Here is a 14,065-nt window from a genome sequence, read left to right as displayed (position 1 = left end):
GACTGCTTGGAAAAGGAAGCAATGTGATTGATCATCAAGTGAGGTCAAGCAGGTACAACCCAACAGAGCTCAGTAAATCCATCTATTAATGACAAACTGACGGGATAAGCAGCAGTCACTCAATTTAGCTGCACTAGTATTACAGGGTTAGCAGGGGCAAAATACACAAATATGTATTTACAACTCTGAAATCTGTTCTTTCAAAGTATCTCCTTCAGAAACAGCTCTGATTAGCAAACAAATTTCAGTCTTCACAATCACATTGAATTAAAGTTCACTGTTAACATGCAGCAGGCTGTATTGCTGTATCAGTTTTAGATAGAGCTAGGTAACTTTCAAAGTTAGTTTTACACATTACGGAATTGAAAACCAATTCTTAATATTTTGCCAATTATTATGTGAGGCAAAACAAACAGACTATTCACATAGTTAGCAGAAAGAAATTCCAATTTATACATACAATTGATCTCCTTTGTTTCAAGTTTCAATCATGTTAGATAGCAACACATCTTCCTATTACCACATTTCTCCCAAGAACAAGACTGTATAGCTACTAGTTCTTGACCTGGCTGATAAATCTACACAATAACCACCGTGTAAATACATAACTATGTTTCCTAACACTGTCAAAACCGTATCTGCTCTTTGCACTGCAGTAGTAGGCACAGCCTAACATTAGTCTAGTACTTTTTGCCATTATAATACTACAAGAGACCAGATAAAGATAGAGGCCAACCTCATCCTTCTCTAGAACCTAGTTCAGACCTCTTTTAGGAGAATCCATTTCTGTTTCTCTTTTATGGCTGGAACAGCCCAAACAATCCAAATGTTCTTGGAAAGCAAGACAGGCTGAAGTAGGTCAACCCAAGCTTTTCCTGGTTTAACAGTCCAGAAGCAGCATGCAAATCAAGACTGAAGAAGAAATACACAAGGAGTCAGTGTAAGATAAAGTATGGCACAAAATAACAATACCAAGTTCTTTTTCTTTTTCAGGACGACTATGGCAGATGAGAATAGCTGCAGTATCTCTCTACAGCAGCTCCGTTCCCTACGGTCTTTAGTTTCTCTTGTCTTACCAAGCCTAGATGCAATACGACATGACTGCTCCTATGTCATCTTATAGGGGAAAAAAAAAAAACAAAACCAAAAAAAGGACCCCAAACCCCCAGTCTCTTTCAGAATTGGTGGCTTTGGTGCACAGGAACTATGATCAATCTACAAAATCCTTCAGTTTCATGACACACCAGCTCCATAATGGATGCTTACCAAGTATCATCTTGCTTTGTCCCCCCTCAGACTTTTTTCTCTAGATACCTATATAATAATTTCTGTAAGGAAAAATAACCAACGGAACATGTGCTTCTTTAGAAGGCTTTCTGTTTTGCCATGAACTTCTCTATTGTTTCAGATATTAAACTCTGACTTTATAATTAAAAAAAAAAAGACATTTGGTCCAGCTCTATGAGACTGTGTACAGCTGTGGTGCTCTAGATGGCCATACGCAGTGGTTTCATCCCAACATACGCTTCCAGTACTACTACCAAGTTTTGTGAAGAAATTTTCAGAAGAGGCCCATTTAGTTTTTCCTCCAGTTCTTATGCCACAGGAACCTAAACATGGAGCCTTTCCATTTTTTTGTCTTTTATGTGTAGGTCTTCGGTAAGGAATAATAATCTTATCCTAAATAATATCAAGTGAGAACAGAAACACGCAAGTTAGTGTCAGGGTTGTGATAATCTTGAAGCATTTTTATTCAGCTGCACCTAAACAAATCATTCCAGACAGTTACAGTTGGTTTCCAGAATCCTACAAGTATTTAGAGAGATGACAACCATAAAATATAAGGATGACACTGTCTTCTGAAAAACTGTATACAAAATACTGAATTCTGTAGTTTCATTAGCTATAAAAAAACCAACAGAATTTCAGATCATATACACAATAAAGAAAAAAATATATATAAAAAATCCATCACTAAGAACGGATCACTGATATTTACAAATTAATACATTTACATGCAGAACTTGGTCTCTGCACTTAATTTAAAAAGTTTTGATATTTATAGCTTTTTTTATACTGTACCAAGGAAATGGTTTTAAGATAAAATAAAATAGTCTTACCCATTTTCATTGAGGTGTATGTAAATGCTGCTCTTTCCCATTTTGCAAAAAGGATATTTAAGTAAAGCAATTAAGTGCTGGAAGCTTCCATTTAAATAACACACCTCTATACAGTGCAAATCCACCACAAAAGCAAGGTATTAAAATATATCAGAACTGTTCCGTACTATGTCTGGAAAGGTATTTCTGTAAGCTACGCCTTTTGTTCAGTTGCCATCAGCTTTCTCTTGGAAGTATTTTCTGTCACCAGTCTGTACTCATCAGATTCAGGTTCTGAATTATCCAAGTAGAACGGTGATCAATTTTGCCACTACATGTACATTGAGGCTGTTTCCCAGAAGACGGTAGCATTGCTTTATTGTTACTTTGTCAGGAAAGCCTACAACAAAAACATACAGTACAATGTCATTATTCTGGGTTTGTTCCTAGCTTTCGGGTTTACTCCTTTTTTCAGTGAATAGTTCTTAATGCAGTTATCACAGATTGCAGCAGGGTTCACCACCCCACTAAAATTCACGAAGTTACAAAACCAGTTCCCAACCAGTTCATTGGATTTGGATCTGTTCTTCCATTAGCAGTATTGCCTTCTCTAAGGTTTAACAAGAAGTCTCAAAACATGGCTCTGTTGTGTAACTAATGCTAACTTACTTCCTCTTCAGATAGCTCAAAACATCCACCAGTCTCAGTGAGGGGCAGCAGCACCTGAAACATGTAGCATGGCACAACTGCTACTCTAGAGAACATCTACAAAAGAACACAGCCACAGCAGAAAGAAAATATGATGATTCTGCAGATGGACTAACTGTGTTTCTCAATAAGCTTTATATTGTACCTCCAAACTGAGCCCCTCTAACCAGTTGAAGAAAATCACATCGGTCTCACAGTGCAATATACCACCAGTACAGATTAAGCTATGAGCAAGGCTTACTCAGTGAGTGAGCAAGCAGCTGAACGATTTTCCATGTAATTCAATGCTGACCCTGTCAAATGCACTCAGAAATACAGAGAGCACCAGAAACGTCCTTCACATGGCAAGTGCATGGACTGGCAGAAAGAAAGGAGGCCCAGAAAAAATTAAACTGGGCCTGTGAAAGGGCTGTCTTGTGTATTGAGCTCACAAAGGTGACCGAGCACACAGTCAAAGGTGACCAAGCTTCTGAGAATGAAGAAGTGGTCAGCAGCCAGCTGGTCTGCTCTATAACTGTCCTTGCTTGCACTCTTCACTTACTGCAGCTGTAAGCTAAAGTGCACTTGGGTTGAAGCAAATGCAAGATGAACAGTGGTGGTGATTCAACTGTTAGGGTCACTTGCTAAGCTGTTGAAACTTGATCACATTTGATTATTTGATCATTCCCTAAGAAGAAATGCCTAACTTTGACTCTGAGGTCATCACCACCCAGATTAGCTTTGATACATAAACACTGTGCGTGCAAGTAGTGATATATATGCTCTGAAATTTTCACAGCACTTCAGAAAAAACCCTCTTCCAGGGAGAGCTCAGGAGAGAACACGGCTGGACAGTTGCTGAGCCAAGGGTGGAAAGCTGAGGAGGTGGTGTCTGGGAGGAGTTGTTCCATCCTTCTCTGCCAATTACTAATGCCTCAAATGTGGACTGCTTTGGTAAACACATCTTCTCCCAGCTTCATCCACTCTGCCCAGCTTTCTGGCACTCAGATTTGGGCAACTATTCTTCTCTCGTTGGAACAATCACTTGCACTCCACAAACACTTCTTCAGATGGAGTTTTCATATTACATCACCGAATAAGGTACACAATCTATAAATTTTAAAAGAGTATATAAAAATAAATATGTATTTATGCACATACACACATGCACTAAGAATCCAAGAAGCTTATCTGAACCCTGAGGAATTCAGTTTTTCCTTCTGCCTCTTGGCAACTGAAGGCCTGAATTAATTTTCAGGGCTTACTGTTTCCTTTATCCCAAGTGCCATCCATCTGCCTGGTATCTTGCATCTTCTAACTTCTTGGCTCAAGAGTAGCCTACATCAGAAGGACAGCTTTAAAAACTCATAGTACACTGGCACTTGCTGCACAGCTCTCACTGTTACCGTTTAGGTCACACATGCTACCTGATGATGTTGCGGTCTTGGCAACACACACTACCACATTGTGCTGGCGTTCCACTAGGCTGCCATTTGTTTCCTAATAGCTTACATACATCACTAACAGGCAAAATGGAGAAGTCATCCTGACATCACCCTCATGAAAGCAGGTCGCAGGTGCAAGAGCCCTCTGATCACTTTTAATGATATTGCTGTGGGACCCACAGTAGTAACTAAGACAAATGACTGCAGTATTTCATTGACCTGTAGTGCAATTACTATTCATACATTTAGATGTTAAAAGCACAAATAAATCTGTTAAGAACAATGATTTTCACTCTGGATCTCAGGCACTGGAAAGACCGCCAATCTGTTAAAATACAGACCCTTTTAGACACAATCATGTTTCCTCTGATAATACTGTAGCTGCAGCTAGTAACAGCATCCGTTACAAAGCTTCCTGACATTCTTTTCACTTCGTTTTCAGCTTACAGTTTTCTCATTATTTAGCTTCTTGGGCAAACAAAATATTTGCTGGGGGTACATCTCCAATCTTTCTGTTGTTGAAAATTTCAGCCCAAATGTTACTGTTGCTACAGAAATTACAGCATATTTCTCTCTGAAAATATCACACTTCCATGTTAAATTTCAAGTCGTTACTGTGGAGAATGCTATCAGGGAGACACCCTTTGCTGTAGCCATAAATATAGCAACCTTCAAAAAAACCCCATAGATCAAAATCCTCAGAAGAAACAGAGATTATAGTAACCAAACTCACCAAAGATTTCAATCAGCCTAGAGCTGAGTAACGCTTTTTTAAGTACAAAGGGGGAAATGCCTTAGTACAAGGAGAAAAAAAAAAAAAGTTAGACATGACTCAGTGCACTGGGAAAAGCTTGTTCTGCCTGTGAATCAGGAGTATGTGAACGGAAGTCACTGGATGAGAAACTTGTTTTGTGTTGTGAAAGTTGGAAAAGTAGTATAGCAAGGCAGGGAACTGCAAGAACTGTAAAGAAGGTCCCATGATAAAGGCAGAAGAGTACTACCCTCAGAGGTGGAATCTGTCCCTGTCCTTCCCTCACAGTTCCCTGGTGACAAAAGACAAGTTCACTAAATGAGCATTTTGTAGATGGTGATGATCTGGATGCTCCTCAAATTCAGAAGCCTGACTTGTCTTGAGAGTTCAGTTCAGGCTTGCAGCACTGTTGAACCTTATAGCTGTCCCTGAAGATGAGCTCCTAACAGAGAAAACATGGCATCATTCCAAGCACTCTGAAATAGTAAAGGTCAGGTTTCACAAACTGATCACCCCTAATAGAGACTTCCAAACAACTTTCTCCATTTTCTTGATTCTCCCTCTGTAAAATATAAGCAATATTAGCCCTACGACACCTCTCAGTGATGTTGTCATGACTGATTTCACACTGGGGGGGGGGGCGGGGGCGTGGCGGGGAGAGAATGGGCAATTCTGTGCTCAAAAGAAATCTTAAACAGCATGATAAACCTATACAAGCCAAATCTACCCCTGTTCAGCTCAAGTTTCTTTACATTAGCCTACATCAATACGGAACAGAATTGTGCTAAGAAAAAGGCTGTCTGCAAAAAGAACAAATTCATTAAAAGCTATGAAAAAATCCTGCATGTTGGCACGTGGCTTAACACAGCACATTCCTGCAAATACTCTTGATCAAGTAAGCTTAGTGCTGGCAACACCAATGCTTGACTTTTAAAGAACATTATAAAGTTTACAATGTAGTAATTTTGAATATAACATTAAGTAATAAATGAGAAAAACTAAAACTTCAAAACAAATAAATATATACGAACTATTAAAAATACAGATACTATTATATATATATATATATATCTCAACTATTAGTACTCAGAACTCTAAGTCACTGAGGAAGTCAAACAAAAATATAACAAATTACTCAAAGTCCATGGTGTCTTAATCTGTGGATACCTGTGTTGCCGAGACAATAAAATGATCTGTTGTGACAGCAGCAGGCCAAGCTCCTTAGCAGGTACTAACAGTTACACTTTCTTGGCTGCCTTTCTTTACAAGGGAAGTCTAGTGAATTTATTTTAGGCTTAATTCTGGTTGACTTGTGTCCAATGCACCAAGTCTTGCTCCTTGACTCCTTTTTCTTCACAAAAAGTTAGAAAATTAAGTAACTGACCAAGAGCTAGGACTGCCTCTTCTAGAAAACAGAGATGATTAAAGGTCATTAACTGAAGAGTTTGATTAATCCTGAACAAAGAAGTATCTGTAACTTCTGAAATTCCCTTTCTGTCAGCAGCTGCAAATGTGTGGAAGGGAGAAAGCAAGCAGCTCAAACACTGAGAACCACTAACAGACCTCCTGAACTGGCAGGATATATTGACTTACCACAGTTGTGAGTAATGTTGGCTGCTGCGTGAATAGTTTAAACAAATGTACTCCTTCATTGCCATTCAGTAATAGAACATTCTCATGCCAAAACTTTTTTTTTTTTAGTTTATGAAGACAAACCTAACCACAGAAGATGGCTCTTACAAAATATAAAAAACTAGCCGAAATTCAGAGAAGTTCAGAGTTAGCCAAATAACCAGAATCGGTAAGAATTGGTTCAGTTTTGGTCCAGGAAAAAAACAAAACAAAAACACACACTGCAACATAAAAAGCATGGATTAGTCCCCAGTAAAAAAACAAAACAAAACAAAAAAAAACCAACCCCAAATACACAGGCATTTCTGAAGAATTATGTAAAAATGGGTACTTTCCAGCACATACCAAATTCCAGAGGGAATCCGTGAAGATTTGCTATTTCTCTTGGGGTAAAGTACCTCAGTTTTAGTGTTGACAATTTCATAAGCTTCTCTTCTTCTGGTAACTCCTCAATATGCTTAAACACTGATTCGAGCTATGAAGAATATCCAGAACAGGTATCACCAACGCAGGCCAAATATGTAAAATTTAAGTCACATCTTAACAGACTATTTCTTTCAATTATCACAGTGACAAAGACAATAGCACGTTTTCCTTGAAAGTATAATCAGTGGTGGTTTTTTGCAGCCAACAACTCAATACATGGACTTGCAAGAAAGAAATCAGCGTTGCCATGAGGGCATTCATCACTTCTTCCTCCAGTTACAAGCTATACCACTAGGTAATGAGGCAATCGAAGGACTATAAACATCTGTTTATGACAGGATAGTGACAATATAAGTCAATAGCAGACCCTCCACACAAATTAAACTGTATGGATACAGCTGTTTTAATAGTTACTTTGAGATTATCCTGAATTCCAAGGCTGCATTCTTCTTATGCTCAGAAATGCTATATAATTTTAGTGAACAGCACCAAAGTGCTGGAGGAAATGCCTGCGTACAAAACAGGCCTCGTGAAAAAATATCTGATTCACTGACACATTATTACCTTTCCCAATGCCTAAATACCACTTTGTGGTGAACTCAGTATCAACAGTAGAACTTCACAAAATACTGTGTCTTCCCAGATAAATAATACTATTGAAATTAAAACATGCTATACATATGACAGTATTTAGTGGACCATCTGTGTATAAAAAATGGCCCTAGATTCATGACACTGTATTCTATATAGTCTATCCATAGAATTAATAATTTTTAATGTTTTCACATAACCCTGTGAAACCTCTGTATCACATGACAGATAACAATAATACCAACTCATATTCTACACACAGAGCCATACATACAATTTTGATCTAAATAAACTGTTGTTTAGGAACACAAAGTAAATCAATTGGAAACTTGGTTGCCATAAAATGTAGCTTTAAAAGCTTGTTACAATATTCAGAGCAAAAAAGCAGAAGACAGGAAAAAACAAGTTTTAAAACAAGTCTCATATCAGTTTTAAAACAAGTCATTCTCATATGTTAGTCTACACATTCTTACCTGTACATCTACTGCTGTCTGCAGAACTGAGCCTGTCCCTTCCACATAGTGTCCATACCTTAACAACAACAACAGAAACAATCTTAAATTAATTTTTTCATCAAACCTCATAGTACTGACAACTGCAAAGACGCAGGGAGGTTACTATCCACACCAACAGCCTTATATAAGGCAACCAGGCTACTACACAAGCCCGAGGAATTCAAGCATAGCATCATCAGAAAGGGCCACCTACACTGCACAAACCAATTAAGGCAAAATGTGTCAAAGGCCAAATGGTCCTAAGAGTTCAAATTGTCTCTCCATTAGGAACAAAGTTGTTCAGTCAGATTTAACTTTCGGTTGCTTGTGGATTTTCCAGAGGGAACGGATGGGGGATGACCAGGCATCTATGCAGAGCAGTCCAACAGAAAGAAAAAAATTAAATCCAACTAAACAGTAAGCAAACTTACATTCTAAAACCATATGATAGCTTTCCTGGATGCTTTGTGGTTGGCTGCTTAGCAACATATTTACTCTGTAGTCTCTTCCAGGTTACCATTTAAATGTAATTACAGGCTTTCAGAAACATGCTCCGATGGTCTAACTGTGCTAGTGTTTGAACATCCTGAACACAAAGAGACTGAGTCAAGCAAACAGAAGGCTTTTGCACTGTGGAAGAACTTCAGAAGATCCCCCACATTAGACAGATATGGTCTGCAATCATTAACAGGTGCTATTCTCTAGTTTTATCTGCACATCTGTAAAGACAATTACAGAAGTCTTTTGCTCTACTTCGGCCCATTTTAGAGCAAGGCACTGGAACAATTTTTGTTTCAAGCCTTTCTAATTCCACAATAAATAACAGAATACCCCCCCTTCAGCACAGACACAATGACCCAGCATGTTTCAATCTCGAGCATTTCTTCTTCATTTGGAAAAGCTTATGAGTAGTTCTGCCAATGTCAGTGACAGCAACACTTGTTTTAAAATAAAGTGCTTGCAAATCTTCCTTAGGATCAGAACAAAAGGCCCTAAACACTGATGCAGATTAAAAACACATGGAATTGAACTGTGTTGTAAATATACCACCCTTAATTGGTTAGTTGCATTCAGAAAATTCCTAACAAGTTTAACAATGTAACACACATAGCATTGAGGAATCCTGATCTTATATAGCATCTGATCATATTTCAGATTAATATATCCGAGCCAAAATAAAGACAAATTTCAAAGTGGTATTTTAAAGTAAAGAATCTTGGCACTAAAGTACAGAACTCCCCGCCCCCCCCCCCCCCAAAAAAAAAAAATCTAGTTAGTGTAAAAGTGGTTTGGGAGCCAGTGGGGGTGGTGTTGGGTTTTTAACACAAATGTGGGTAGATGGCCAACATTAACTGAATTGTTATTAATTCTTATTGCAGCTGCTGACTACAGAAAAATTAAAATTCATACCTTAGACTCAGAACATAATTAAAACCAGGAATTTTTGCCACAGTAAAAAATGATGCATTGATTTTCTGACATTTCATTACCAGTTTTAATGAAATAAGTTGGCTTACTAAATTACAGTGTTCAATTTTCATCTGACTCAAGACTTCCCCCCCATCCTTATTTCTGTCGGCTTTCAAAAAAACTTTTATATTTCACACACATAATATTATTTCTGGGTATATTGTGTCCTATATCACGACTAACAAACAGTTAATTTCCGCAATGCTACAGAGTGTTCCTGTAACTAATATAACTAATATTAAAGTATTTTAGAAGGTATTGCTTCTCTTGTCAATCGCATATCAACAATTTACAAGTCAGTCCAAAATTATTACATCTGAAGAAGTAGTTTTCATTTTCTCTGTCCTTTAAAATGGGCAACTTCAATCACCACAAACATATTCCTAAGAGAAACCACAGTGTTTGTAGTCCCAAGGAATTCCACAATCATTTTCCAATTGCCAAGGAGTCCAAGGTCAGAAGGGAACACAGGATCATCTGCTTGATATCTCACACATCACAGGCCATTACATTTTGCCCTATACTCCACCAAAGCCTTTCAGAAGACATACTGATATGACAAAGGCAGAAAGGCAAAAAACACTGATGAAATATCAAGTGTTTGAGGTCCCTAAATTAGCAAGGACTGGAGAAGGCATACGCAGATTATCCTCATCACACAAACCTTGCTGGAAATACCTGAAAACCAATCAGACCTGAGGAAAAATTTTTCTCCCAGTCTCAAAGCTGATAGTCAGTATGACTTAAAAGAAAGACACCAGACAGGAACCTCAGAAGAGGGACTGTCTGTATCAGAGTGCTGTTCTGCTCTATCCAGGGTCCTCTTTACTAGATCTCACGCTTCAGAGAAACCTAAAAACATAACTCCCAGAACAGCAGTAACTTATTCTTTACCTCTGAAAGTGACTTGGATGAAGCCTGCGATATAATTATAACCCTTGTCTTAATGGAGAGCTATAACTTATATGACCACATTGAGAACAATGTTAGAAGCCTTCCTGCCCAAAGGCTCTTTAAAAAGGGAACAAAGACAGCAAATCAGATTCCTACATTTTGAGCCAAGAAGAACTACCATAACCATCTGGCCTGGCTTCTTCCACATCAGCAGAACAGCAACAGTCACACTCCGTGTCAGATTTCCCACCACTAAATATAAAGACTTCATATCAGCTACTCAGGAGCCTCCTTCAGTGTGATTTTGATAAAAATAACCACAAACTACCATGACGTATTCTAGTGAAACCACAAGTGGCCAATTTATTTTTGATGACACTTAAGCCATACATGAGCTACATAAGAGATCATTCTGGCCCAAGGCTTTTATTTGACTGTTCTCATTAAGAAACAGATCCCACAAGATGCTGACTCCCACAATTCAAAAAAGTGAGGGCAGAAAAGGCTTATGTCAGCAAGAAACTGGGGAAAGAGCTTTCCTTTTGCACAAATTTTGAACTTCTGAAATTCTTTCTCTTCTCAGCTTTTTTATTGTCAAATAGTTAAAAAATCACAAATTCTGAAGGAACTCTATCTGGCAGTCTAATTTCTACTAATTAAAAAAGTTATGATTAGCTTTAACTCATCAATAAAGCCATTTTACTGAAACATTCTGAGAATTCTAAAAAAAAAAATAATCTAATTTGAAAAATTCACCAATATTAACATTTCCCACAAACTTTCAGGCTCCAACTGGCATTTTCCAATACAAATGCATTCAGTGGAAAAGCTCCTGACCAATTGTCTGTGGCATTTCAGAACACTCGCCAACCTCCGGCAGTCAAATGTAAAATTGCAAGGCACACATCAGAAAACTACTAGACAGAAAAGGACTGATGTTCTACTCCATCACATACATGACTTGCAATGCAGCAACCTAACTGGTTTTATGGCATATGGCTGATCCACAGCTATTCTGACCTACACAGCTGAAAAATCCAAGAAATCAATAAAATGTACAATGAAGACAGTTTTAATGAGGAATGGATCTGTCATGCATGACACTTTGTAACTTCATTGAGCAATATAAAGAAATTCATTAATGAATCAGTACTACAGAGGTCTACTGGAACCGTATTTCCGCAGGGGTAATTAAGCTTCTGTGAAGGTCAACAACAAATGGCACTGTCTTTTGTGAATGCCTTTTTGGAGTGGGCACATGATGTCTGGCAGAACAGTCTCTCATGCTGGCATGCCACTGGACCACGAAGCACACTATATAAGGAGGTTTTTTTCAGAGGCCTGGGTTGTTTTTATGAATCTTCCCTCTTCGTTTTTATAGGACATAAGCAAAAATACACTTAAAATTTCCAGACGTGATTCAGCAAGACATTGTCTTTGCATCTTACCCTTTTGTGAAGCACGTGGATCTCCGGGAGGTGGGTTTAACAATGTCTAACAAGAAGGCATAGCGCAATAAGGACTTCGGTGGTAAGAAATATTGGCTCATTTCTTCATTTCCCTCCTCCAAGAAATCTTTTAGCATTTGAATAGAAGAATCATTGTCTTGATCACGTTTCCTTTCCATTTCTTCTGCTGTTTCAAGTTTAAAAAGAAAGGTCCCTTTTGGTAAACTCTTCTTGCTGCTGCAATCAGGACCAATATTTGGATCCAGATTCTTCTCTTCAGAAGACAAGGAAGGACTAACTTCATCTACTTTGTCAGTGACTTTGTCCTTGCATAAGTCTTCTAGATCGTGATGTGGGAATCTTGTCAATATCTAAGAAGAAATTGTAAGGAAAAAAAAATAAAGAACTGCACTGGATAAGCAACCTGACAGCTGACACTGCAGTGAGTAAAATTCCTTCAAGAGATGCTCAGAATAAAGCAAGTAACCATCTGATGTTATTTTCATGAAGGTTTCAAAAAATATTGGCATTAAGATTTGCTGACCTACCAGCAGCGACGTCAGGAACAACCACAAATAATTGCCTTTGCAAAAATGCCTTCCCAAGGGCATGAAAAAGGAGCAGAATGAGTTGTTTTCTAGCCCACTATCAGCTACTGTTCCCCAACTGTATAAAGCCATCTAAACTACTGACATGCATCTCAACCCTTAGAAAACTCAGCATCCAGGCTGAAAAAAGAGACAGAACTTAACCTTTCTGTTGGTATCACTTATCCCTCTCTCCATCCATCAATACACACCACTAAACTGAAAATTTAAACCTAAACCTTCATGAAACAAAGCAAATTCAAGTAATACTAACAGACTCACCTGACCAGGAGCTTGAAAGGAAAATGGTTCTTGGTGAAGCCTTGCAATTAGAAAATATCGCAGCCTAGAATTGGGAATGCCAAGCTGTAAGCAAAACACACAAGCCTTTAGCCTTTAGGTGCCCACGTCATAAAGAGAGAAAATGTAGTCTATTAGCATCATACAGTAATCTGCCATTACGTAAAATAACAGAACTAAGACACTAATATATTTTGTGACTTTGGAGATAGCAGTATTAATTGGTAATACCTAAATACTTCTAACTTCCATACTTTCAAGGAAACAAGTGGCAATTATTCTTTGCACCTCATGGATTTGACTTTCTCTGTAAACAAACAGGAATGTAAAAGAACTCTTGTATGAGGTAAGAAGAAAAGTTACATGCATCACAATTTCTTGGGACAGGTACCACCTGTTTTCTACAGAAATGCAAAACGGTGTCTCCTTGACTTTTTGAACAAGGCATTACAAGACATCTAACCAAAACAAATGCACCACAACTGGTTTTTAAGGTTCTCTCTATCAGCTTCTCTCGGAAGTACATCAAGTATTTCATTGATTCTATTTAGTCTTGCACAACCTGAAATCTCTCACAACCCTTTTTTTTTTTTCAGTTGCCAGGGAAACATGCAAACAAAGCCCCTCCTCCCACAAATAACACAGACATTTTCTGTGCTGGGAAATTCACAGGCATCAGCACTTCTGAGGCTCCTGCAGGGAAAACCACCTTCCTCCTCACGGTGTAAATTCATGCTGCCTTAAAAAATATCAAGTAGTAGCAAAGCAACAGGGGACTAGGGTCTGAACAGCAGTATGATTACGTCAGTATACTGATGAAAAATCAGAAGTCATGCCACATGGCTTTCTCATTCAAGAGTATCTTCAGTCCTGGGGGTGACTCTCTTTAATAAAATTGATCATTTTCAAATGTTCTTGGGCTCAGTGCAGTTTGAACAGTTAAATAATATTAGAGCAATTTCAGTACTCACACAAGTCGGAGACAAGAGAAATTCTTGACATTTAAAACCACATGTTGCTAGTGTTCGCAGAAGTTCATTTCTGGCAGTGAAAAGAATCAAAATGCAATTACTCCCTTCATACAACCTTTAGGCCCTTTTTTTATCCTAAATAAAAACACATTAACTGCAATACCTCAGGTATCAAGACACTCAGCACATTCTATGAGAAAGAATTGGACAGGGAATTACAAATATGAAGTCATCGATTTCTGAACTTGAGGAGACAATAAACAAAGTTCA

General features: G+C 38.2%; 2 protein-coding genes across 11 annotated transcripts in view; both read right to left on the bottom strand.

Annotated features, from left to right (window-relative positions):
• Positions 1–1,568, bottom strand: part of CUBN (cubilin) — a 155,177-nt gene extending 153,609 nt beyond the window's left edge. Inside the window, exon 1 of the mRNA XM_055708924.1 lies at positions 737–1,568. The gene's annotated coding sequence lies outside the window, so the exon portion shown is untranslated. The remainder of the gene's footprint in view (positions 1–736) is intronic.
• A 792-nt stretch (positions 1,569–2,360) lies between these two features.
• The window catches only part of TRDMT1 (tRNA aspartic acid methyltransferase 1), a 29,041-nt gene continuing 17,336 nt past the window's right edge, over positions 2,361–14,065 (bottom strand). For 7 of the 10 annotated variants that reach the window (XM_055708919.1, XM_055708917.1, XM_055708918.1 and 4 more), the window contains 6 exons: positions 13,796–13,865; positions 12,807–12,890; positions 11,938–12,308; positions 8,105–8,162; positions 6,960–7,089; positions 2,361–2,499 (listed from right to left, as the gene is read on the bottom strand). In XM_055708919.1, coding sequence (XP_055564894.1) covers positions 2,399–2,499; positions 6,960–7,089; positions 8,105–8,162; positions 11,938–12,308; positions 12,807–12,890; positions 13,796–13,865 — 814 coding nt within the window. In that variant the 3' untranslated portion in view covers positions 2,361–2,398. Of the gene's footprint in view, positions 2,500–2,768; positions 2,865–6,959; positions 7,090–8,104; positions 8,163–11,937; positions 12,309–12,806; positions 12,891–13,795; positions 13,866–14,065 lie in introns of those variants that run through there. The other 3 variants (XR_008732002.1, XR_008732003.1, XR_008732004.1) reach the window with 3 other exon arrangements.

This window comes from Falco cherrug, chromosome 4 (assembly GCF_023634085.1).
Source record: "Falco cherrug isolate bFalChe1 chromosome 4, bFalChe1.pri, whole genome shotgun sequence".
In the NCBI taxonomy this organism is placed as follows: Eukaryota; Metazoa; Chordata; class Aves; order Falconiformes; family Falconidae; genus Falco; species Falco cherrug.
The sequence above is the reverse complement of the archived record's forward strand: the minus strand, read 5'-3'. Positions and strand labels throughout refer to the sequence as shown.